Here is a 25,511-nt window from a genome sequence, read left to right on the forward strand (position 1 = left end):
TTCCTCCATTATATAAACCTGCTTCAGTCTCTGTTTCCATTGGGTTATAGTATGTGGTTTCACCTCCCTCCAATTTACTGTTATCATTTTCTTAGCAATCAGTAAAAGTATCCTTAATATGTAACTCCATCCACGCAACTCCTCGGGTATAATTCCCAGCAGAAATAACTCGGTCCAGAAGGAATATTCAACCCCAAACACTTTTCAATTTCCTTTTTAACATTTTTCCAGAACCCTGAAATTATTGGACAATCCCAAAAAATGTGTGTATGGTCTCCATAGTATTGAAATATCTAGTTTTGAGTTTCCAATCAAATTCCTTCCCGATATTAAACTCATAACATATAAACACACAACTTTTGAGCAATGTAGTAAATATCACATTGCCACCTCCGTGTTGGTACCTACCAACCTGTCGGTTCATGATGACATAATGATTTGGTTGTAGATAGTGGCACATTTATACAAGCATAGCAACAACCAGAAGGTAGAATGCATATTTGGCTGCAGCAAATCAGCCAAATGCACTGTAAGTTCCCGGATACAGGATAACTATTAAAACTAAGTTGGCTCTGGAGATAACTGGGCACTATAACGGAGTGTGCACTGGAGAGAACCAGGCACCAAAACGAAGTGGGCACAGGCGAACTGAGCACTAAAACGAAGTGGGCACTAGATATAACTGGGCAATAAATAGAATTTCGCACAAGTAATTGACTCAACTAAAAATGCTGCGTTCTAACTCTATTTATAGGGAAAGCCGCAGTTACTATCTAAAAGTTTAGTAAGTATTGACTAAATAGCCTATAGAAGAAGTGTACGACCCTATTGTAAACAAGTGTAATGCTTTATGGTGTGGTCCACGGTTAACAGTTTTTGTATTGAGTTGTGCTTGAAATGTACTGTAATTCTGCAAACTGTTAATACATACTTCAATCAATCAATCAATCAAAACTTTATATCAAAAAGACAACTTCCATTACCAGAAACTTCACCTAATTTATAACTAACTTTTGGTTTGTAGCAATATCTGCATGTACATACCAACCATGTAATAGTTAGGCTACATGGTAATTACACTGTAATTGATTTTTCTATACTGTATATAATTCAATAGATCCGTTAGGGGGCGCACTTATTATAGGGAGTGGGTCGTTTTTATTTGAAATCTATAAACTGAAAATATTTAGAAAGGGACAATGTATTGCTGAAACAACTTGTTGAAATATTATTCAACTTTTAGTATGGCTCTGCTTCTTCATATTTAAACATTCATTTAATAGGTTACATGGTTATAAATGTAAATATACAAGAAAAACTAAAACTATAATAATGGCCGTGGTGGTTTGCGGTTCTATGTTTGTCGCCATGTTTACTGTGGGGCGACGCCGAGTCTCTGCCATTTTCCTCCGCCTCTGGTTGTCAAGAAGATGGCAGCTTCCAGGCAGGCATCTAGAACCAAGATAGCAAGGATGCGTCAGCTACGTCATAAACAATCACAATCGTAGTTTCAGGGGCCATAGTCGTGACGAATGACCATTGACCAGCGTCACTCGGCGTCACTCGAAAAAAAATGACGTATTATCACGCAACAACATTGAGCAATTTCAAAATTCAAACAAAAAAGCAATCTGTCGTTATTCTGGGAAGATTAGTATGGAACTAACCTCTTATATTAGATTTCGCGATTAAGTATAACAGTATGCTTCTAAATGAAATATGTATATAAAATAGCCCAACGTGACAACGGCGAGGTTTTGCGGTTCAAGGACCCCCGTGAGTCGAAAGCGTTTCCGCTACATGACGTCACGGGCGCATCCAATGGTATCTCCATTCCCACAGGCAGGCAGGCATGAGAGGGGATACTTCTTCACAAATCGGATGAATTTGGAATATTGTTTCGAGATAAGACCCCCTACGCATCTTTTTGCAGTCACTATATCGAACTGAGTAAGTGTGACGTTGATATTACCATGCGTGCGTTGGAGTTGCTGTGTTTTGTTGTGGCAAACCGCCCGGCCATTTTTTCTTGTGGGAGTTTAGACGAGGGCCGATTGTCGACTCGAAAAGATGGCTGCTTCCAGAGACGGCATGAAACACAATAACATGTTAATTGTGTGTTAGATCTCCATCTAGCTACGTTGTGCACTCCGTGCTGCAGCCAGGTTTATATCAGGTATACAGTGCATGCATAGATGCAGACTAATCCCGTTGCATTTAATTGTAAACTCTGGCGACGGTTTGACAGATGCTAACGTTGTTAGCATGGGCTAATTGCCTTGACCGAATACCAGCTAGCAGTGCTAGCGCAGTGTTGGTACAAAAACACGCATTTCTCCAACTGTTATTACCGCTTTCGACAAGGATCGATACGTGTGTTTGGGCTCCCGTGCAGACCTGTGTGGAATGATCTGAAACCGGTGTGTGGGTCGTACTGAACTGCTGAAAGTACGAGAAATAAATACAGTGCTAGCTAGCTACAATATGGCGACTCCCAGAGAGGCATGAAAATGAAAATAGCAGTCTCCTGTAAACGACTGTAATGAACGAATGCAGCCCCCTGGTCGTGCTTGTGTTCAGTTTATTGATACGTGGACGTAGACGATGACCTGTAAGAGTTGACTGTGTGGCTGTTGGCGGTGTTGTCTTTAGTGGAGCTGACATTTATTTGTCTTTTTCAATCGCTTCCGCCATTTTTCGGCTTGGCACTAGCGGTGGTTTGTTTGGTTGCAAGATGGCGGCTTCCATGGATTGGATTCAATGGATTTATGACTCGCCATACGACGGTGTCGCCAGCCCAAAACAACGGATCTACAGGCTTGCGAGCGCGGCGCATCGCTACGCGTTGACGGCTTGTAGATCCGTTCTTTTTCAATTAAGCATGTAAAAGAACAAGCCGCTTAAAGCTGACCTGCGGCCTCTCATGCAATCAGTTTTGTTTGATAATTAATAACAATGTGGGTGACAATACATCCAAAATCATTGTGTAAATAATCATTTTAAAGCACTGCTTACATGATCGGCACAAGCCGAGGTTCTGGATAACAAATCCTGAATGTTTTGTTGTTTTTTCCTGGTTTGTGGTTAGGTTATCATGTATTGTGCTTTACCTTTAAATTGCACACAATGGCCTCCCAGTCTCGATGGTAAATTTAATTGTGGACTGGAGAGAAAAGTTTAACTTGTCTTCAACATCATTGTTGTTTACTTAAATTAAACCCCAGCGGTCTTTCTATTTCCATGTTTCCCGTCTCGCAGAGACATGTCTACTCCTGGTTCCACTGTGTCTGGGACCACAGGTTCTGTTCTGACCCCGCGGTGGAAGCGGGTCCTCGGTTGGTCCGGCCCGGTCCCTCGGCCCAGACACGGACACAGAGCTGTGGCTATAAAGGAACTTATGGTTGTCTTTGGAGGGGGGAACGAAGGAATTGTCGATGAATTACACGTTTATAACACAGGTGAGATCGCCGTTATATCCTCAACTTGTCAAGGAGTATAGACAGCATTCCAACTGTCACTGTGTAAATTGTATGTTTCTCGTATAAAATAAATGATGGGTGGCTTTGTTTTTGTATACATCCGTGGTATGGGCAGAAGAGGACCCAAAAGGCCAGCTAAACTGTCTTCTTTATACTTGCCGCCATCTAGTGGACACATGTTATTATACACTTTAAAAATGGCGGGCTAAAATAAAATGGATGAACGTCTCATCGAAGTACAGTGCATGTACTCTATTTCACAAATGTATCAAATGAAAGATGAATTGTTCAATTTTTTTGTGAAGGTTATTGCTAACCCAATAGCTTGTTTCTAACCAAATATTTATGATTTATGTTGGTGCTATACTGTTTAATTGGGTCAATCTAATGAAATCTATTCAGAACTCAGAAGTATGGCTTTAGCTGTTGGGCTCGTTGTATAAAGCTATTAAGCAAGCTGAAAATTGAAATGCAATAAAATGCATAGTCCTATAGTGGCATCATTCAGTTTGTCATTGTTTGTATTTGTTTTCATTCTCCAGCAACAAACCAGTGGTTTATCCCTGCGGTTCGAGGTGATATTCCCCCTGGTTGTGCTGCATATGGCTTTGTTTGTGATGGCACAAGGTTGTTGGTGTTTGGTGGTATGGTGGAGTATGGAAAATACAGCAACGACCTCTATGAACTACAGGTAATTAATTTGTTTACCTGTCTTAATTGTAAAGTTGAATAGTTTATTTCTGAAATGTTAAACAGTTCATATTATAACACTTCCTCAATGAATGGACAGTCTCTACAACCAAAATGTTTGTTTAATATATTGTGCACTGGTGATATTGCAGTCTGTGTGTAATGCCCCTCTCACTCTGTTCACACTGCACATGGGTGTGGTTGAGTTGTGCAGCATTTCATGCTTTCCTGTTCTATCTAGTGCAGTGCAGCACCTGATATATATATATATATTTTTTTTAATAGCTTAAGTGGACACATTTAACATTACAAGCTTGTAGTCATCTTTGTCTATTTCAGATGATACTGCAGTTGACATCTAAGATAGAACTGAAAAGGACATATATAATATATACCTTGCAATATGACATTTTTAACCACATGTGTGCATGTCCTTTTGCACAATATGGTGGTGTGGTTTTTGTAAACTAAGGATAAAGCTCCCTTTTTTCCTATTGTAGGTTTTTGGTGAATGGTCTGTGCCTCATTGCTAATAAACACTGTTGAAGTTTACACTTTTGAAAAAGCTTTTGTTACGTTGCATTAATGCATAGTTGTGTTAGTGCTTATATAAATGCCAGATTTGGAAATCTTTGGGTAATCAGGGGCTACTGTTTTTGTAGCAAGTTGCACAAGGATAACTAAAGGTGGGTATAAAGATTTATGAATTGACTGCGTATAAACCAGAAAATATACCAGATTCGGATGAGCTCAATGAGTGAAAACCAATGAAATGAGTCTGAAACAGGGATTAAGGTTAACTGAAAAATTATTATTAAACTTCAGAGAAAATAAACAGCTTTGAACAATCATGAAAAACAAACAAATGGGGCCCACTTTAAGTTGTTGACTTGAAAAGTCCCAGTTCAGTTCCTATTGATGATATTCACACGGCTGCCATCTTGCCAGCAAGGTGATACCTAGGTGACACTTCCCATAGGGAGCCCATTCATCCAAACAGAAAAGTCCTCGCTAATTATATTAAACAGTCAAAATCACCAACATTGCAGCTGTACGGAAAGGTTGAATTATCCTCTTTCAATCTGAAAGTTTTGCTTAATAAAAATCCAGACATTTTATGAGCTACTTCCCGTCAAGAAATTCCTTGCAGATGATTATTTTTTAAGTATCAGTATGGAAGCGCTTGTTATCAGTAAAGCAACCTCCTGCTGCTTCCTGCATTATGTGCACATACAAAACAGGTGGTACGCATCGGCCGTTGAGTGATTGTCAACGAGCACTTCCAAACTCCAGCACTTAGAAAAAAATCTGCAAGGAATTTATTGACAGGAAGTAGCTCATAAAATGTCTACGGTGGATTTTTATGAAACAAACACTTTACAGATTGAAAGAGGATAATTCAAGCTTTCCCTACAGCTGCAATGTTGGTGATTTTGATGTTGTTTAATATAATTAGAGGACTTTTCTGTTTGGATGAATGGGCTGTCTATGGGAAGTGTCACCTGGGTATCACCTTGCTGGCAAGATGGCTGCGGTCTGAATAAAGAGAATTCAGTTCAGGGAAAGCAGTCTCTTTCTCCAATTTGGAGAACCAGATTACCACATTTGTGGGTGAAGGGGGGGTTCAGAGTTCCGGGTCGGCTCGCCAGGTCTGGGTACCATCCGGTACCAGAACCATCCATGCAAGGGAATCCTTTCAGGACACACAAAACCTGAACTGAAAGGCCAATTGTCCAAATCAGTCTTTGTTTCAAAATCAGTGTTGTACAACATCAAATAATCTATCAATTCATGAGTAAAGAACCTGATTCTTTATACATGTTTCTCACTAAACAAATCAGTTTCTAGCATTGTTACAGCCCTTTAAACTTGGCTCAACCAAGGGCTAACATAAAAGGACACAAAGTCAGATCAAAAGTTTATAAAGATATTACAAAATCCTGCATTGCAAAACAGGGACTGATGGATAAGACCAGCCCATCTGAAACTTAACTAATAACGGCAACAAAAAGGGAACACAACTGTTCAGTTTGGGTGTTTGGGAGACAATGAGCTGCTGGCCACAGGTCCACTTATATAGCCTGCAACTAATCAAGAACAGCTGACTAAGGGTGTGGTAGCCAGAACTCTCAGATGATTGACAGGTGAGGCACTTTAGACCAGCAGAGGTCAGCAAAGCCACAGGCACTACAACAGAACAAAGTAAAGACAAAATTTCACAAAACGGCAATTTTCATTGGCTCATAAAACCTTCATTTTTTCACTTAAAAAAACATACTATACTTTCCCATGTCCGTATAGGTCCAAAGTTCATGTGTAGAAGTTTTCGTGCATTTTGATCAAAATGGCAGGTGATCTAGAGGTCAGAGGTCAAAAGTAACAGCACAGAACTTATTCGGCATGAGGAGACGCATATGTGTGTCGAGGTTTCATTGCCGACGGTCAAACGGTTCATGAGCTATGCCTGGTCAAAGTTTGCATTTTCAATATAGCGCCACCCTTTGGCCAATGGTTGTGGGCTTCGCATCCTCACCGTTTGGCATGGCCCTCTACCATATCTCCAAATTTCGCACGGTTCAGCCAGAACTGCTATTTTTGGTGGAAGAAAAGAAATAGCAATTCCAAAAAAGGACCAAGTCCTTTCAGGACTGCTAGGTCCTTTAATAATAATTATATAATTTCAGCATTCTAACTATGATTTTAACAGAACATAGTTGTGTTAACTGTAAGTTATATGGAACGTACTAGACCCTTGCATGACATTTTTTCTTTTAATTGAATGTGTTTTATAGGCCAGCAGATGGGAATGGAAAAAATTGAAAGCAAAGAGCCCCAAAAATGGGCCCCCACCATGTCCTCGTCTTGGCCACAGTTTTTCTCTTGTGGGAAACAAATGCTACCTGTTTGGTGGACTTGCCAATGACAGTGAAGACCCCAAAAACAACATTCCCAGGTACAATTGTTTCTGTGTCATTGATGGGGATTGGGGGGACATGCTGTTAATGTAGGTACGGAGATGCAAATTGAGTATGACTGAGACTGACTTGTGTCTGGTTTTGCTTCTTAGATACCTGAATGATCTGTACACTCTGGAGCTTCGTCCTGGCTCCAGTGTGGTGGGATGGGACATACCAATCACATATGGAGTCCTGCCTCCTCCACGTGAGAGCCACACTGCTGTGGTGTACACAGAAAAGACCAGCAGGAAATCTCGCCTCATTATCTATGGAGGAATGAGTGGCTGTCGCCTTGGAGATCTGTGGACACTTGACATTGGTAAGTTTGAGTATGACCACACTGAGCTTTGTTTCTCCAAGAAGTATGCTGCAGCTTTTAGTCAGAGAGCACGTATCACGATTGTCTTTTACAGACGTCTTATTAAAGGGGAGAACCACCCATTTTCAACATTTTACTATGTCATTAATATACCTTAGAGCTGTTGTGTGGAAATAATAAAAAAGTCCCCCCATTCTGTGTTTCCTAGAACTGTAATTATGGAAAAAATCATTAACATGGTGAAACACATCTTGATGATGTCATCAAGATGTGTTTCACCATGTTAATGGTTTTTTTCAGACCTCTAGTTCTAGGAAACACAGAATGGGGGGACTTTTTTATTACAGCTCTAAGGTATATTAATGACATAGTAAAATGTTGAAATGAGTGGAATGCCCCTTTAACAGTTTCGAAGTTTGTTCTTTAAATTTATTTTAGGACATGGGTATGTCTTAATGTTTGTATCTCTCCATATTGCAACTATTTTTTTTTTTTTTTCCCCAAAAATGAGATTGGGAGGTCGGGGTTCAATGCCCTGTCAGGGTTATACCAAAGACTACAACATGCGACTCAATGCCTCCCTACTTGGTCCTTGCGACATATCCAGGGGATGTACTTGTCTTGTACATCATGTCTAGGGGATGTACTTACTTGTACATCAAGCCGCCTCATGCTACAGAAACAATTGGTTTCCAAGGCTACTTACATTTGTCATACGGTGTCACAAAGATAGAAATAATAGCTGATCTGCAAGCTCAGACGTGTTGCGTCGCTACTGTATGTACTTTGGTTATTAGGAAAAAGTATCCAGTGAAAGTGGTTAAGTCTGTGTTTTATACTATACTTTCCCATGTCCGTATAGGTCCAAAGTTCATGTGTAGAAGTTTTCGTGCATTTTGATCAAAATGGCAGGTGATCCATATTGCAACTATTTATTTTAATTTTTTTTCCAAAAATGAGATTGGGAGGTCGGGGTTCAATGCCCTGTCAGGGTTATACCAAAGACTACAACATGCGACTCAATGCCTCCCTACTTGGTCCTTGCGACATATCCAGGGGATGTACTTGTCTTGTACATCATGTCTAGGGGATGTACTTACTTGTACATCAAGCCGCCTCATGCTACAGAAACAATTGGTTTCCAAGGCTACTTACATTTGTCATACGGTGTCACAAAGATAGAAATAATAGCTGATCTGCAAGCTCAGACGTGTTGCGTCGCTACTGTATGTACTTTGGTTATTAGGAAAAAGTATCCAGTGAAAGTGGTTAAGTCTGTGTTTTTTTTTATAAATATTGAACCAATAAAGTATTAACGAGCTTGTAACCAAATAACTACACTGGATTGGATCTATTAGAACACTAGTTATTTTTTTCCATTTTCTGAAAATTAACAGTTTTGGAGATAAACAAAGTTTCCACCTGATGACAATGATATGTGATTTCTTTGTTTAACCCATTTTGGACGGGAACCCCATTTGGTGTTTTAAAGCATTATGTTATACTTTAGCTATTGAAAAATAGCAGATCTACAAGCTCATAGCGCGGCACCAAGTGCCGCGCTATGAACTTGTATGTCTGCTATTTTTGAAAAAACGTGAAAATGTGCCTCAAATCTTTGAATATATATTATTACAGAGTGAACATTTTAACTCAAATATTTGCTTCTGGGGAGGTCCCTGGAACAACATATTTTCAAATGGGGGGCGGAGGCATATTACATATGATTTTTGGGGGTCCTTGACATGAAATATTGAGCACCACTGATGCAGACACAAGGTTTTTCAGAAAACTGTCAGGATATTGAAGACATTTTTTAAAAATTCGACGTCAGGCCTAAATGGGTTAAATAAAGCATAAACAAAAATGTATCAGATTACATGAGTCGTTTCAGATGATCCATTTCCTCCTACTTCCCCAGATACTCTGTCTTGGAGTAAACCCACAGTAAATGGTACTGCACCATTACCCAGGAGTCTTCACTCTGCTACTACTATCACAAACAAGTGAGAGGACTGATGAAACCGAAACATTTGATTGCTGAACATTTGATTTAGATTTTCTGTCATTGCATTTGTTTTCCATGCTGTTGTTGTGAGAAGATGATTAACAGTGTTTTCAATCTGCCACTTTGCAGGATGTATGTTTTCGGAGGATGGGTTCCTCTAGTCATGGATGACGTGAAGGTGGCCACACACGAGAAGGAGTGGAAGTGCACAAACACTCTTGCCTGCCTAAACCTTGGTGTGTTTTTAATGAATTTTATTTTGATGTACTACTCCTGGACCACATTTTAACATTGTCATTCAAAAATAATATATATTGAATTATTAATAGTGTGTCTTGGGTTTTACATTTTTATAGATTCAATGTTTTGGGAGACGGTGCTGATGGACACTCTGGAGGATAACATCCCCAGGGCTCGTGCTGGTCATTGCTCTGTCTCCATCAACTCCAGACTCTACGTCTGGAGCGGCCGTGATGGTTATCGCAAAGCATGGAACAACCAAGTCTGCTGTAAGGATCTCTGGTACCTGGAAACCGGTGGGTGGTGTTCTTACTCTGCGGCGAGTCACTTCGCCAATAAGTTACTTGCTTGTGTTGCCATGTTGCTACTCACACTTGATCCCAATTGTGATTGATTAATATGTGTAAGATTATATTTTATTTCATTCTAATGTCACTATTCCACTTATGCACTGATCTTAATTCCTGTATATTTTAATCAGTTAGCCTACGCAGTTGTCGTAAATTATTGTATGGCTAATCATAGTCATCACCATGACTACTCCTCACTGATCACAACTTTTGTAATAAAGAATCATTAGACCATATATGTTTTCTTTAATCAAGACATGCTACAATGAAGGTTAATGTATTGTTTATCTACAAAGAGTGAAAATAGTTATTTTAAGGGGTAACGTATTGATTTTCAAGTAGAGATTCAAACTCCTCATCACACACTGCTTCATTTTATGTTCATCTCTCCAGAGCGGCCACATGCCCCTGCAAGGGTGCAATTAGTCCGTGCCAACACCAGTTCTCTGGAGGTGAGCTGGGGCGCAGTCTCCACTGCAGACACCTACCTGCTGCAGCTCCAAAAATATGACATCCCAGCAGCTACAGCCGCAACCTCGCCAGCCTTGAGCGCCGCCCCGTCGCTACCTACAGGTGCGCCTAAGAGCCCAGCCCCTGCCGCAGTAGCACCCGCAGCTCAGACCCTTCCACAAACGGGTACTTTACCAGGGTTCACTCATTTGCACTTACAAAGATGATGGGTATACACTGCATGGGTTATCCTGTCTACCTATTGTTTTCCTCTTGGGGGTCTGCATTGCATGTCTCACAAGCTGGTTTCTTGTTTTTGTAGCTATCTTAAAGGTTGCACCTCAGGCTGCCTCTGGTACCTCTATTGTCACTGTCCGCCCCAACCTGGCTGGGAAATCCCCTGTCACTGTGACATCACTTCCTCCAGGTGTTCGTATGGTGGTGCCTGCTCAGACTGGATCGGTATGAACAACAGAGCATGACCCCTGTTATGAATCTGGAAATGGCACATAACGATTCATATGCAAACTTAAGTGATGTGTGTAAATTAATTGGGAGCTATTTTTCTGTTCAGCCCATTGGTAGTAGCCCTCAGATGAGTGGCATGGCAGCTTTGGCTGCAGCAGCAGCCGCCACGCAGAAGATCCCACCGGCAGCAGGCACTGTGCTCAACGTTCCTGTGGGTGCCACCATTCTCAAAACTGTAGCCGTTTCTCCCGGCACAACCACAGTCAAAATGGCCTCTCCACTCATGGTACGAATATCTAAGTTTTAAATAAATAATTATTTGGCCGTTATCTAAATTGTCTAACAAACCAACACTGTTTCTAGGTGAGTAACCCGGCCACGCGAATGCTGAAGTCGGCTGCAGCCCAGGTTGGGACAGCCATATCCTCTCCCACCACTACCAACAGGCCCATCATCACTGTGCACAAGTCCGGTACAGTGACAGTGGCCCAACAGGCCCAGGTGGTAACCACTGTGGTGGGAGGAGTCACCAAGACCATCACTTTGGTCAAGAGCCCTCTCACCATGGGCGGCGGTGGAACACTGGTAAGGGAACACAATTTAGAGGGAATGTTGTTGAGGCACTGTCTGTACATTTAATTTACACTGAGAGGCGCTCAAATGCATGCAGGGGTCTTTGGAAGTGCTTTTACAGAAGTGTGTGTGGAGAAATAAAGTAAATGTGGACCGACATTTCCTGTTGTAGTTCAGTGCTCCTCAATGTTTTCTGGTGGCTCATGAACTTGAGTCTCTCTCCTATGTCGGCAGATCTCCAACCTTGGCAAGATGATGTCTGTGGTACAAACCAAGCCAGTGCAGACAGCTATCACAGGCCAGGCTTCCACTAACCCTCTCGCACAGCTCATACAGGTCAGCTATCTGCATGAGTGTGGTTAAAAACGGGAGGTAGCTTTTTAAAAAGCTCCTGAGACAGGCAAAAGGCAGCTTTTATTTGATTGGCGGTCCTAACCTTCACCTCTCTCCATAGTCCAAGGGTCAACTCCCAGCTGGCACCATCCTGAAGCTGGTTACCTCTGCTGATGGCAAGCCCACCACCATCATCACCACCTCCCAAGCAGGAGGACACAAGCCCACCATCCTCAACATTAGTGGCATGTCTCCCACCACCAAGCAGGGCACCACCATCATAAAGACCATCCCCATGTCGGCCATTATGTCCCAGCAGGGAGCCACAGGTTTGGGCACCCCTTGTACATCACTGAGAAACCATAATAACTCTAGTTTAATATGAAGGGGAACAAATGCTGCAGAAAATGTAATGACAAGATGATAAATGATCCTTAAACAAGAAATAAGCAATATGTTTGATACCATTGTATGTAGAGACGAACTGATGACCCCCAAAAGTATCAGCACCGCAGTCTGCTGCTGTATACATCTATCAGCTCTACTTTTTGACAGCTCCACCACATGCAAAAAATGAAGAGTTGAGAAGTTGTATTGTGGTTTATGTATATTAAATATGAGTCTTAGTTACACACAAAGTAGGTAAGCAATAAATATAGCTATTTCCATGGAGATTGTCGCCAGAAACTAACTAGTTGACATTGCCACAAACTACACACATGGCAATATCCTACTATAAATGCACCACGTCTCTGCGTGTGTGTGTGTGTGTGTGTGTGTGTACTGTTGTAATGCACGTAACTCGAGAACCGTTTGCCCCACCGACTTCAACTTCGACACGCGTTCCACACCCCCGCAGGGAGTGCAGTGCCCGGTATCGAGTCGGTCAGATCAACGGTTCAGAACCACCACAAAAGACTCTGGTTAGGCTCTGCCAGTGTAGCCTGGCTAATAAGCCAGACTTAAATCACACTGTCGTGTGGTATTTGAGTTTGGAGATGCTGTGTATGGATCTTGTTTCCCGGGGGGGCGGGTTCAAACATTTTCTCTTTGACGCAATTGGTTAGAGCTACTGTCAGTCAAAGGTCTCAAGCATTGAACGTCAATGTACCAAAGCCACACCAGTTCTCTGGTGTAGGAAATGGGCGTACAATTGAGCCTCTCCAGACCGTAATCCGCCGGCAGGCAATCTTTTTAGGCCTATCTCACAGCCCGCTTTCCACGCCCACTTCCGGTAGATTCATTTAACATAATGCATTTACACTTTTTTTCTCTGGAGAATCTAAGTACATTTCCTAATGTTAAAATGTCAAAGACCGATAATAATATGAAGAAAACACAATGGTATAACAACTCAAATAAGTAGAATAAACCTTACCTTTACAAAACGGTAGTTTGTGGCTTGTGAAAATACCTCTTTTAACATGGACTATGGACCGGAAAAAAAATAACACCACTAGCTCTAAAAGGGGGCGTAAAAAGGGGGCTGGGAAATGCTGTGAGATAGGCCTATTAGTCCCCTCACCTGTGCAATTTCCAGCCTCAGCCAATTGATTGCCATGATGACAACCCCACACCTGCAAATTGATTACTTAACCACTCCACTTTTCACAGTCTGTTTGCACTGTTAGTTCAGACACAGGCAGGCTGGTAGCCCGTCTCCGGACCCCCCGGGTTGAGCTCCTTTGGACCCCAACCCATAGGGTCCGGTATCACCAAAGCAAAGCTACATGATAATTCTCAAACGCACAATGACACCGTTGCGTTTGATTTTGCTGCGCTGTTCGTGTGTGATGCTGACATATTCCAAAAGAAGCATATATCTGCTATAGGAGCCAACGGAAACATCAATGAAACTTTCCTTTGGCGCAGAAGCCATTAAGTGTTTTTAAACTTTGCTTGACTATTTTGGCAGCTCTGAAATTCTCTCTTCGGTCCTTCCTTGTTGACATCTCGGTTGGCTAGCTGCGCCTACGAGGCGCGTAGGGAGGCGCAGCTAGCCAACCCCGATGCTGGAGGCGGTACAATGGGATGTCAACAAGGAAGGACGAAAGAGAGAATTTCAGAGCTGCCTAAACGGTCTGACAAAGATTAAAAATACTTAACGGCTTCTGCGCCAAAGGAAAGTTTCATTGATGTTTCCGTTGGCTCCTATAGCAGATATATGCTTCTTTTGGAATATCACAGAATATTCAGCATCACACACGAACAGCGCAGCAAAATCAAACGCAACGGTGTCATTGTGCGTTTGAGAATTATCATGTAGCTTTGCTTTGGTGATACCGGACCCTATGGGTTGGGGTCCAAAGGAGCTCAACCCGGGGGGTCCGGAGACGGGCTAGCAGACACAAAAGGCTCTGGTCAGGCTCTGCCAGTGGGCCTAATCAGCCTAAATCCCCTCGCCTGTGCAATTTCCAGCCTCTGCCTCAGCCAATTGATTGCCATGGCAACCCCACACCTGCAAATTGATTACTTAACCACTCCACTTTTCACAGTCAGTTTGCGCTCTTCACACACAGGTAGACAGACAAATACAGAGATCTCCATGTGGGACACAGACAGATAGTTAAAACGACAAGTTGACAGCGGGTATTATTAGGTTCCCAAGTTGCATCGCTCTCAAGTAGGCCGGTGGCCAACGGGCAAGTACAGGTCTAGTACATCAAATAGCTAAAGATTTAACAGGGAGGCCACTGTAACTTAGACCCTGTCTTGACTAAATCTATCCAGTTAAGACATACTTAGTGCTTGCTAAAGGGCATAAATGTTTACTGCAGCTTTAAAAGTTCAAAATGATTGCTTGCCTTGACCTGAACAAATTGTTAAGGCAACGCTCTACTGAAATGAGATTAAAAAGTTCATATCAGACATTTTCATTATGATATGTTGGTATATGAATCGCCTAAACTTTAAGTTAATTGTCCCACCTTGTACAGCAATTTCCAATAAAGTCCTGCAATACAAGTCACTAGTACAGTATTGGTGCTTTGAGCAATACTGTAGATGGGTGGTGATAACAATATTGCATTCAACCATTCATTTTAATGGGTTATCTCCGTCCAGGTATAACAAGCTCTGCAGGGACAAGGACGCCCATCACAATCCTCACCACAAAGATGATGACGTCTGGATCACCGGGCAAAATCATCACCACCATGCCAAAATTTGGCACTGGCCAGCAGGGACTGACTCAGGTATGCAAAATCTCACAATACCCAGAAAACCGCAACCTCCAGTCTTTTCAAATATTATAGATATGTCTTTTTGAGTAGTTTAGGACCCTGGTTGTGGAAGTAGAACTAGTGTAAATTGTAGATTTCCTTTATTTATTTTTTACTTTATTTATTTTTGACCTACTTGTAAATATGTTGTGCAAAAAATCACTGGACATTTCTTGTAGCATAGTCTAGCTACAAGGTAGCAAGCAGTCTGTGTGTGAATGAATGTAATGCACAATTGCACATTGTTAAGCGCTTTGGAGAAAGGCACTGTAAATGCACCATTTAGCATTTGGATACGTTTATTGGTGACATCAACAGCTTTGATTTATGCCAACAGATATTATGTTATTGTTTTGATTGATTGAATATTTCATTGACAGTTAAAAAGTTAAGCTGCAGGTTCAACCGTTCTACTTCCTACCCCCTCATTGTTCTGGCACTAAAGTTTTCTTGGGTGTCCCTAGGTGGTTTTGAAAGGTGCTCATGGTCAGCCGGGTACCATCCTGCGCACTGTGCCCATGAGCACAGTGGGTGGAATGCGACTTGTCACACCAGTGTCGGTATCTGCTGTTAAGCCCACGGTCACTACCCTAGTTGTCAAAGGTAAGAAGGAAATTCTTGCAATTTGTGATTTGGTGATTGTGATAAACCATGTGTTCTGGCTTGTCCATACTAATACCATCTGTAAAATCATCATCTAGGTGTCTCCACCACTCTGGGGACAGTCACTGGTACAGTCTCCACTAGCCTGGCAGGTGGAAGTGTGGCCAGTGCAAATGCTTCTCTGGCCACCCCTATCACAACACTGGGCACCATCGCCACCTTGTCCCGCCAGGTCATCAACCCCACTGCCATCACTGTCTCAGTGACAAACACAACCTCTGCACTTCCCTCGTCTGTGCAGGTAACAACTTGCACCCTCAGGAAGGGTGCATTTCAGCTATAAACTGGTGATTGGAGGGGTTGTTGGTACTGCATCTACAGTGCCTGCTAAGTGCTATTGAGTAAGGCACAGAACCAAAACAATTGCGCCATTCATGTGTTAAAGTGATATTCCTTGTAGTGAAACTTGTGTAGTGATATTCCTTGTAGTGAAACTGATGTATATAACCGTTGCATTGTTCCTGCCTTCTTTCCTCACAGAACCAGCCCACACAGGTGACTCTTATCACCACTCCCAGTGGCGTTGAGGCCCAGCCAGTACAGGACCTACCTGTCTCCATTCTGGCCTCGCCCACCTCTGAGCAGCCCAGCTCCACAGAGGCCGGAGGCTCTGGTGAGGGCTCTGGGACCGTCACCCTGGTGTGCTCCAACCCGCCCTGCGAAACCCACGAGACGGGAACCACCAACACGGCCACCACGGCTTCCGCCAACATGGGTACCGTACCACAGCAGGTGTGCTCCAACCCACCCTGCGAGACTCATGAAACCGGGACAACCAACACGGCCACCACAGCCTCTGCCAACATGGGCAGAGTACAGCAGGTGTGCTCCAACCCACCCTGTGAGACTCACGAAACCGGGACAACCAATACAGCCACCACGGCCTCTGCCAACATGGGTGGGGCGCAGCAGGTGTGCTCCAACCCCCCATGTGAGACACACGAAACCGGGACAACCAATACAGCCACCACAGCCTCTGCCAACATGGGTGGGGAGCAGCAGCAGGTGTGCTCCAACCCCCCATGTGAGACCCATGTGACAGGCACCACCAACACTTCTACCCAGTCTGCATCCAACATGGGTCCCGCTGGCCAGACGGACACCACGCAGAGTGGGCAACCCAACCAGCATTGCGAGACCAATGGGAATACGGGAACTACCAACACCGCATCCACATCCACCTCCAGCATGGGAAGCGACCAGACCACCAGCACAGAGACAGGAATGGAAAAGAGAGCGGTCTGCTCCAACATTCCCTGTGAAACCCACGAGACAGGAACCACCAACACAGCCACCACCGCTACCTGCAATATGGAGACGGGCGAGGGCACAGGTACAGCATGTGACTGTCAAATTAACTATGTTCTGGGGCACGGTGGCACAGTCGGTAGTGCTGTTGCCTCACAGCTAGAAGGTCCTGGGTTCAATTCCCGCTGGGGACGTGTTCCCTCCTCCGTGTCATCAGTGCCCATACCTGAGGCGGGGTTGGCGAAAGGGCCTTTCTGTGTGGAGTTTGCATGTTCTCCCTGTGTCCCCTAGGGTAGGTACCCTCACAAAAACATGCAGTAATCCTGTTCTCTAAACTACCTCCCCCTGGCCAGCCGGGGCGCCTGATGGAGGGGAAAGGAACTGGTCGGAATAACGTGTTCCTTCCACGCGCTACGTCCGGCCGGGGAAACTCCCCCCGTCAGGTGAAAAGAAGCAGCTTGGACTCCTCATGCATAGAAGGAAGCATGAGGTTTGTCCGCTGCCTCCCCAGGTTGGCAGAGGATGTGTAGCGCCCAGGATTACATTAGACTTTGGGTTAGACTTATGGGTCAGACTTATTGTAAGTCGCTTTGGATAAAAGCGTCTGCTAAATGACTGTAATGTAATGTAATGTAATGTAGATAATTGACACTGGGTTGCAAAATCGTGGGATAAAAACATTAAAAAAAATTGCTTTTCTTCAGAAGTGAAATTAGACTTTCAGATTTTATTTTATAGACTGAGTATGTTTTGAGATCTCTCGTTGGCTGTCATTTACACTGCCTTTGAGAATTGTCAGTCTCCCTGGTGCCATAGTAGCATGATGTGTACGATGCAAAATGCGACGATATGTGTTTTGAGAGTATTTAGGAGAAAACAGTAAGGGGGTTAAACTAAAAGTTAGCATTTACCTATCACTGTTATTGAGTTCCTGGTATTTTAAATGCTTGTCTATATCGTTGCACTCCACTGAAATAACGTGGCAGACTTCCCATGCTTGAAAAGGCAAGAAGTCACTAGCAAACTCTGAGATCTCTTCTATGAACCTTAAAGTCACAGTGCTGTCTATTTGACGCATTTCATTTCTCATCTCTGTAGCTCAACAAAATGAAGAGGGAACAGCCGGTGCCAGCAGTGCAGAGACTACTGCAGCAGGAACCAGCCCAACTACAAACGCTCCGGGCAAGGCCATCACCACTGTCACCCAGTCTTCAAAGTCGACTACGCCTGTACCTGTAAGAACGCCATGAGGCCTTATACCACAGCCAAACCCATGCTCAGTTCAGTTCAACCCAAAGAAATCAAGTCTTGGGGTTTAAAGTATTTTATTGCATCTGACTCTAAATGCCAATCATATTGATGCTAATCCTATCTTTTGGATAAATTGTTAATTGACAGATGAGGAAAAGTCTTTCACATTGCAGAAATCTGATTTGTGTGCATTTAGTGACGATGCTCTTAGCCTTCTAGAACAACAGAAACTCGACCTCCTACCCATATGGTTCCTGTCTTTGGGCTGAAGGGAAAGTTTTGTTTGAACGGGCAGTAAAAATGCGTCAAAAGTTGAAGTTCGGTAATCCTAGTATCTGTCGATATAGTTTGAGGTTTACGCTGCTATTCCTCAGTTGTTTTTTTATTTACATTTTTCCCTCCCCAGTCTATTTCATCAATTGCAGAGGGAGTGACTGCAGAAAGCACCACAGAAGAGCCCATGCAGGCCGAGACGTCGGCAGACGCTGTGGCATCTGCAGAAGAAGCACCCACGGCTATGGAGACACAAGCAGAGGTGCACACACTTTATACAGCCATTTATAAAGAAAATGCTATTTGTGAACATGAGTCTTGAATCTAACTTTCAAAGCAAAACAAAAAACTGACTTGGAACTGTAATGTCAATGTGTCTGTTCCAGGGAGAGGCGGCAGCTGCTACTGCATTGAACCTGCCCTCGGAGCTAATGTCGGAGGGCCAAGGGGCCACCATCATGGTAACAGGGCTGTCGGATGAGGAGCTGGCTGTAACGGCAGCAGCAGAAGCAGCAGCTCAGGCAGCTGCCACTGAAGAAGCCCAGGCCATGGCTATCCAGGCAGTCCTCCAGGCAGCTCAACAAGCCGTCATGAGTACGTTTTTTTTCCCGATCGGGTGAAACGGCTGATCCAGTGCTTGATTTAATCGATGGATAGAAAGTTAATTGAATAAAGATTTAATTATAAAATCTGTTTTAATGATGCATCATGTAAATGTTTCATACTTAATTTGCACATTTAATGTGCTCTTTACAGGTTGACCACTATGTCAAGGTGAAATCAGAAAATGTGATTGACTTATTAAGTGAAGAATGTGAACTAATGCGAAGTTGTATAGTATTTGGGTTCAAATAACTTGGTGAAGAGCGTTTATGATTTTGTACTTAACTACCTTAAGTCACGTTCATTTTGTGGTCTAAATAATACTATCTTGGAAAGTGCAATCTGAGCACAAATCTCGACCTGGTCGGGCGGAGATAATGACCCCACCAAGGATTGGGCCATTTTTCATAGATGACTCATCGTTTGTCTTTCATGATCTTGAGAGGTTTTATGTTGTCTGCATCTCCAGATGAAGGTGATTCCAGTGGGGAGAGCCAGCAGCCAACAAGCATCCCTATCGTACTGACCCAGCAGGAGCTAGCAGCGCTGGTCCAGCAGCAACAGCAGCTCCAGGAGGCTCAGGCTGCCGCCCAGCAAGCCAGCGTCGACGCAAGCTTGCCCACAGAGGGTCTCGCCCCCGCTGACAGCCTGAATGATCCCTCTGTGGAGAGCAATGGACACAACGAGATGGCCGCGGCTGTAACCAGCGCTGTGGCGTCACTGCTGCCCCGTACCCCTGCTCAGAGTAAGGCTCTGCCTCTGTCTGGTATTTTCCGTACAACAGCTCAGAGTAAGGCTCTGTCTAGTACTTTATGTGTATTTTATATTCCTTTTTTCGTGAAGGCCAGCATGAATAAGAGTTTCACCTCACTTTTACCTGTAACCGTGTTGTGACTTCATTGTTGATCATACAGCTTTCTGAATGATTCCTTCCTCTTGTCTTATCTACACAGCCCTAGCTCCATCAAGCACATTTGTATCTGTATCGGTGGCTAGTCCAGCTAAACTGCAAGCAGCAGCCGCTCTTGCAGAAGTGGCCAACGGCATCGAGGGAGGGGTGAGTCATCTAGTTAATCTGTCTTCTGCTGACTGGTTTATTTGAAGAGAAAGAAGGTAAATAACTTGCCTTTTTATTTATATATAGAAACAAACCCCTCAGCCAGCCCCAGTGAAACCAGTTGTGAAGAAAGAGAACCAGTGGTTTGACGTTGGAATCGTCAAGGTGACAAATATGGTGGTCACGCACTTCTATGTGCCATCAGATGACTCTCACGGAGATGTAAGTGCATTGCACATTGTTCCTTTCATACTTGGAAGATGGAAACATGATTTGTCAAGAGAATCACTTAACACTCTCCAATCTTTACATGATAGGATGACACTGGTGTCATACCAGACTACGGTCAAATGAAGAAAATGGAGCTACAGCCTGGCACAGCCTACAAGTTCCGCGTTGCCGGCATCAACGCGTGCGGTCGCGGGTCCTTTTCTGAGATCTCAGCTTTTAAGACTTGTCTACCAGGCTTCCCAGGTGCACCTTGCGCCATCAAAATCAGCAAGGTGAGCAACATTAAATATTAAAATGGAAGACAATGTAGTTGTACTGATCATGGTGACAACATGACTGATTAATAGTGTGATGTCTTGCATCCTAGCAGGAATAGGCAACAAATAAAAAATTCAAGTACCTTGTGTTAATTGACAACAAAGTGCTTCTTGACTTTCCACAGAGCCCAGATGGGGCCCACCTGACCTGGGAGCCGCCCTCTGTGACGTCAGGAAAGATTATAGAGTACTCTGTGTACCTGGCCATCCAGAGCAACCAGACTACCGAGGCTAAGGCGTCAACACCAGCCCAGCTGGCTTTTATGCGTGTGTACTGCGGGCCCAACCCCTCCTGCCTGGTGCAGTCCTCCAGTCTCTCCAATGCCCACATTGACTACACCACCAAGCCAGCCATCATTTTCCGCATTGCTGCCCGCAACGAAAAAGGCTATGGCCCAGCCACCCAAGTCCGATGGCTGCAAGGTGAGGACACCTGTTCACATTGCACTTGACGTATAATACTGTTGAGTCAAGTACGCGTTGAAAGCATTAGTGTTAACAGTTTGTTGTTTGTCTTAACATTTTTATTCAGCCGCCTTTGTTTGCTACAGGGGTTATTTTCTTAGATTTAAAGGGAGATCCTATGATGTACTGTAAGTAACTTCTGGATTGGTCATTGGTGACAAAGGCATCATCACTAGAACATTGTTTATGGACTCATCTTTATGCTTTACAGAGTCTGGAAAAGATGCTGCCTCTGTAAAACCGGCCCCCAAAAGACCAGGCACCTCCCCTGATACGTAAGTACCTATTCATTTTTATTTATTAGTTTTGATTTAAATGGCACACATTGAAAAATGTAAGTTGGCACTGATTAATAATTTGAACCTAATTTGGTTTCTGTCCTGTCTCTGCAGTAAGGCTACTGGTCTAAAGAAAGCAAGGACGGACCAGTGAGGTTGGCCAGAACCCCCAACCCCCACATCCCTTTCCAAGTCTCTTGTCCCCTTTTCCACTTGCTGTCCTTTTACCAGGAGGACTGACCATCATCCTCTTCATCCTCATCCTAATTTCATCCTTCATCCTCAACCTTGACTAAGATCCATCCAGCCATGGAGACAGCGGGGAACCAAGATGAAAAGTCAAATCTGAGAGATGTTTTTTTTTTTGTAGATAAACCCCTCCCCTTTCTGTTGGTCATAACTATTTCTAGAACAACACAATCTTAGAAGCACATTATAGCCTTTTCAGTCACACCTCCCTCCCATCTTTTTAAATATCTATTTTTCGCTAGTTACAGTAGTTGAGCAGTGTAGAGAAGCATTTACAACTTTCACAAACTGGGAGCCAGCCTGAGCTTAATGTTACTTCTTTTTTTGTGTGCGTGTTTGTATTTTTGGGGGCTGTAGAGAAAGACTACATGAGGATGTACAGTGCTGAAAGCAGTGGTGGCATTAGCTTAGATGAGAGGAATAATCAGTATGGAAACAAAACAAAGCACTTGTCCTCAAAGAAAGGAGGACATCTTTATTTTTTTCCTTTTTATTTTTTTTGCTTGATCAAGAACCCAATTCTGTACAGACATTGTACTGGAGTTTTCCAGTCTCCTGGTATGTCATCACTGTGCGCTTTTTACCCCCAAGATGAGGACCGCTGGGCGATGCTATGAAGTGGACAAAAGAAGAAATGACACAGGAAGAAGAGATTTGTAGAGAACGAATGACAGACTTTGCTAGGACTGAGACTTGCAGCACACACAAAAAATATCTTGCAAAATCTTCCCAAAAAATTAGCAAGCAATGATGCAGATCTTTGTGTAGTTTATTTTTGTATTTTTTAAGCTTTTTTTTCTCCTCTGTGTATGTGTATGTTAAGTGTGCATTTTAAAAAGTATAAAAACCGAAAAACACTTTTTAAAAACTCGTTCATCCCTGTAGTTTGTTGTGGGAAGAGGGGTCAGCTGTGTTGCGATAGCCACCCTACTTTTAAATCTTCGTTCAGTTGGTTGTATTTTCTCGTTAACAAGAGTGAAAGAGAGCCTTTTGTATTTGCTCCAGCTAGGACCATAGATGTTCTAGCACAGAAGGGAACTTTGAAGTGGATGTAGCGAGAGGAAAGCTTTTACTTTGTTTACCACAACTTGCTCAATACTTTTGTTGTTTAGCGTTTGCCAAACGTGGAAATCTAAGGAGTACAATGAGGAAATTCTCAATTCTTTAACGGCCCCCCCTCAACCCCCATGCATCTAAATTTGTCCCGTTTTATTAATTCATGAATGTGGTTTTACGCCCTTTTTTATTTAAATTACAAATTCTATTGGTAGACTCCCACATCGAATTATGAGATGTATGTGAATTCATTTAATAAATTTGTATTTCTTTTTCTTTTTTCACGGCTCTGTATTTTACAGATGGGTGTGCAAGCTAACTGTGACGTGTGTACCTGTATGTTTTGAATGGGGGTATCTTGGGAAGAAAGCTTACATAGCCAGAGTGTACTCACTTGTAAATTAGTTCCTTCATACAGCAAGAATAAAAAAAAAGAACATCTTGGCCTTTTATATTACCTGTAACAAACTGTTTTTACATGTTGGTCATCTCTTGATTGCCTTTTGTGTCTTTACTTATAAAAGAAACAGAAATATATATATATAAATATATACAGTTTCCCTGATTGTTCTAATTTGCTTCTGTCAAACTGACTCACTGTATGAGTCTGAATCACTGCTAGGGTCATTACAAATTTGTACAGGGGCGGGGGGGGAACCATTGAGATTGGACATGAGTAAGGACAGGATCAGTCATAATAGTAATGGCCAGCCAGCTACAATAGGACAGAGTCAAGGCTTCGCCCCCTTTCTTGGGCTTGTAGGTGTCACACCTTGGCTTCTGTTTGCGATTTCTCCTGATTTATTTCTATACTGAAAATTCTCTTCATATGCATTCATAATTTTGTGCGTGTCAGTGTGTCTGTTGAACAAAACTAGACATGCATGCAAAAGCAGTGTATTTAAGTAGTGATGCCTTAAGTTAGACCATAAACTGAAGGTTCTCAAAAAAACATTTAATGAGTTTGTTCCTCCATGTGATATACAAATGTGTCCTTTCCTTCCTCAGTACCTTTGCTGGGTCACTATTTTTGCACCCTTGTTAGATAGGTCATCATCCGCTGTGCCGAGGTCTCAGAACTTTTCTTCCCACACTGGGACAGGTGCTGGTCTCAGCACTCACAGTTGTTGCGAGTTTCCCTTGGCTGTTTGCAGGTTATCTGGAAATGTCCTGTATTTTCCAACGTGTGTTTTTTGTACTGTAGGGAGTAATGTATCTTTTATCATCAAAAATAAACATGTTAAACATAGTGGGTTTGTGAGTCATCCATCTGTTCAGGTCTGACTTACCTGTTGTAGACCAGCCTGAGCCACTTTAATGAATGTGTTCTCCACATGGTCATCTAGCTTGGCACTCCCCTCACAGTAGTGCGCACCAATCTCTTCACACCACTGCAGTGCTTGCTTGTGAGACACCTGCAACAGGAAACATTCAAGTATAACTGTTGTGCATAAAAGGCACAAGTCACGGCAAGTCATTTAATAACCGATGAAGAAATTTGAACACAGAAGAATTGGGGCTCTAACTATCAGGCTATGGTAGAACTAAACCTTTTGTGTAGGCTATTTTGAACAGACCTCACGGTGGTTCAGGTCAGTTTTATTCCCCAGTACAATGAAGGGGAAGTTCGCTGCATCGGGGGGATCTCCCTGGATCAGGAATTCCTTCCTCCACATGTCCAGAGCAGAGAAAGACAGCTTTGACGTAACATCAAATACTAGGACACAACAGTGGGATCCTCTATAAAGGGGTGTGCCCAGGGACTGGAATCTTTCTGTGCCTGCAGTGTCCCAAATCTAGGTCAACGTCAGAGAGACAAAGTAGTATCAACAATCACATTGAAGGGTCATAGTGCCTGATACAACCTGTTGACTTCATTGACCAGGGTCCCTCAGGGGTCTGTACTTGGCCCCCTCCTTTTCCTACGGAACCAACGGTTCCCAACCTTTTCTTGATTGATATAATGAATGATTTAAACTTTTTTTAACAGATTGCAGAATGGGTAAGGAAGGTACAGGTCAATACAAAAACTTGGATAAAACCAGAAAAGGCAGTTGCGGTTTTGAAGGAGGCTAGGGATTAACATGACATTTCTTAACGGCTGTTCGTAGGGCGTTCCACATTCCATGCGAAATTAATTTAACCCCTTATGATACTCTTGATACTGATATGATGATATATGTATAGATATATAGATGTGTATGATACTCAGTGTTGGGCAAGTTATTTTTTTTAAAGTAACTAGTTACTTTACTAGTTCCTAAATTATGAAAGTAACTAGTTACTAGTTACTTTACTTTATTAAAAAAAGGCATAATACAACTAAAAAATCAAGGTTTTTGTGTTGTTCTGTGGCAAATATCATTATGAAATGTAGTGGAACAATACAACACAAAATATATACACAGTTTACGTTTGACCGTTGTGCGTGTCCGCGCGCGCGCGTGTGTGTGTGTGCGCGCGCGCGCGCGCCTGTGTGTAACTATACTCCCAACACTGATGATACTGATACAGAACATTGCACCTATCAGGCTATCACAGACAGGTTTTAAAATCGTGTAGAAGTAGCCCACCTGCAGGATGATGGTGGTGCCTCCAATGTTTACTTCTTTTTGGAGAAAGTCAGTTCCAATGGTGGATCGGTACATGGCTCTGCCAGTGGGCCTAATCAGCCTAAATCCCCTCACCTGTGCAATTTCCAGCCTCTGCCTCAGCCAATTGATTGCCATGGC

The 25,511-nt window shown here is 43.1% G+C and overlaps 2 protein-coding genes across 4 annotated transcripts; one reads left to right on the forward strand and one right to left on the reverse strand.

Annotated features, from left to right (window-relative positions):
- The first annotated feature begins 1,811 nt into the window (after positions 1-1,811).
- On the forward strand, positions 1,812-23,052 carry LOC306930153 (host cell factor 1-like). 3 transcript variants are annotated; one of them, XM_079510928.1, is made up of 28 exons: positions 1,812-1,950; positions 3,259-3,458; positions 4,022-4,170; positions 6,962-7,122; positions 7,237-7,445; positions 9,367-9,451; positions 9,583-9,689; positions 9,810-9,989; positions 10,437-10,679; positions 10,816-10,955; positions 11,068-11,247; positions 11,325-11,546; positions 11,769-11,870; positions 11,989-12,196; positions 14,931-15,061; positions 15,553-15,691; positions 15,790-15,992; positions 16,232-17,084; positions 18,098-18,234; positions 18,657-18,785; positions 18,910-19,117; positions 19,596-19,916; positions 20,080-20,183; positions 20,271-20,405; positions 20,501-20,686; positions 20,857-21,154; positions 21,408-21,471; positions 21,589-23,052. In XM_079510928.1, the coding sequence occupies exons 2-28, from the start codon at positions 3,263-3,265 to the stop codon at positions 21,626-21,628; spliced, it is 5,130 nt and encodes a 1,709-aa protein (XP_079367054.1). In that variant the 5' UTR covers positions 1,812-1,950; positions 3,259-3,262; the 3' UTR covers positions 21,629-23,052. The 3 variants fall into 3 exon arrangements, with proteins under 3 accessions (XP_079367054.1, XP_079367056.1, XP_079367055.1); XM_079510930.1 differs by having other exon boundaries at positions 19,596-19,871; XM_079510929.1 differs by having other exon boundaries at positions 10,437-10,616.
- Positions 22,582-25,427, reverse strand: LOC306930206 (ras-related protein rab7-like; the record flags this gene model as incomplete). The annotated part of the gene is made up of 4 exons (XM_079511041.1): positions 22,582-23,977; positions 24,069-24,194; positions 24,357-24,575; positions 25,353-25,427. 4 exons carry the CDS (start codon positions 25,425-25,427, stop codon positions 23,891-23,893), a joined length of 507 nt encoding a protein of 168 aa, XP_079367167.1. The 3' UTR covers positions 22,582-23,890.
- Positions 25,428-25,511: the final 84 nt, after the last annotated feature.

This window comes from Electrona antarctica (assembly GCF_951216825.1).
Source record: "Electrona antarctica genome assembly, chromosome: 9".
NCBI lineage: Eukaryota > Metazoa > Chordata > Actinopteri > Myctophiformes > Myctophidae > Electrona > Electrona antarctica.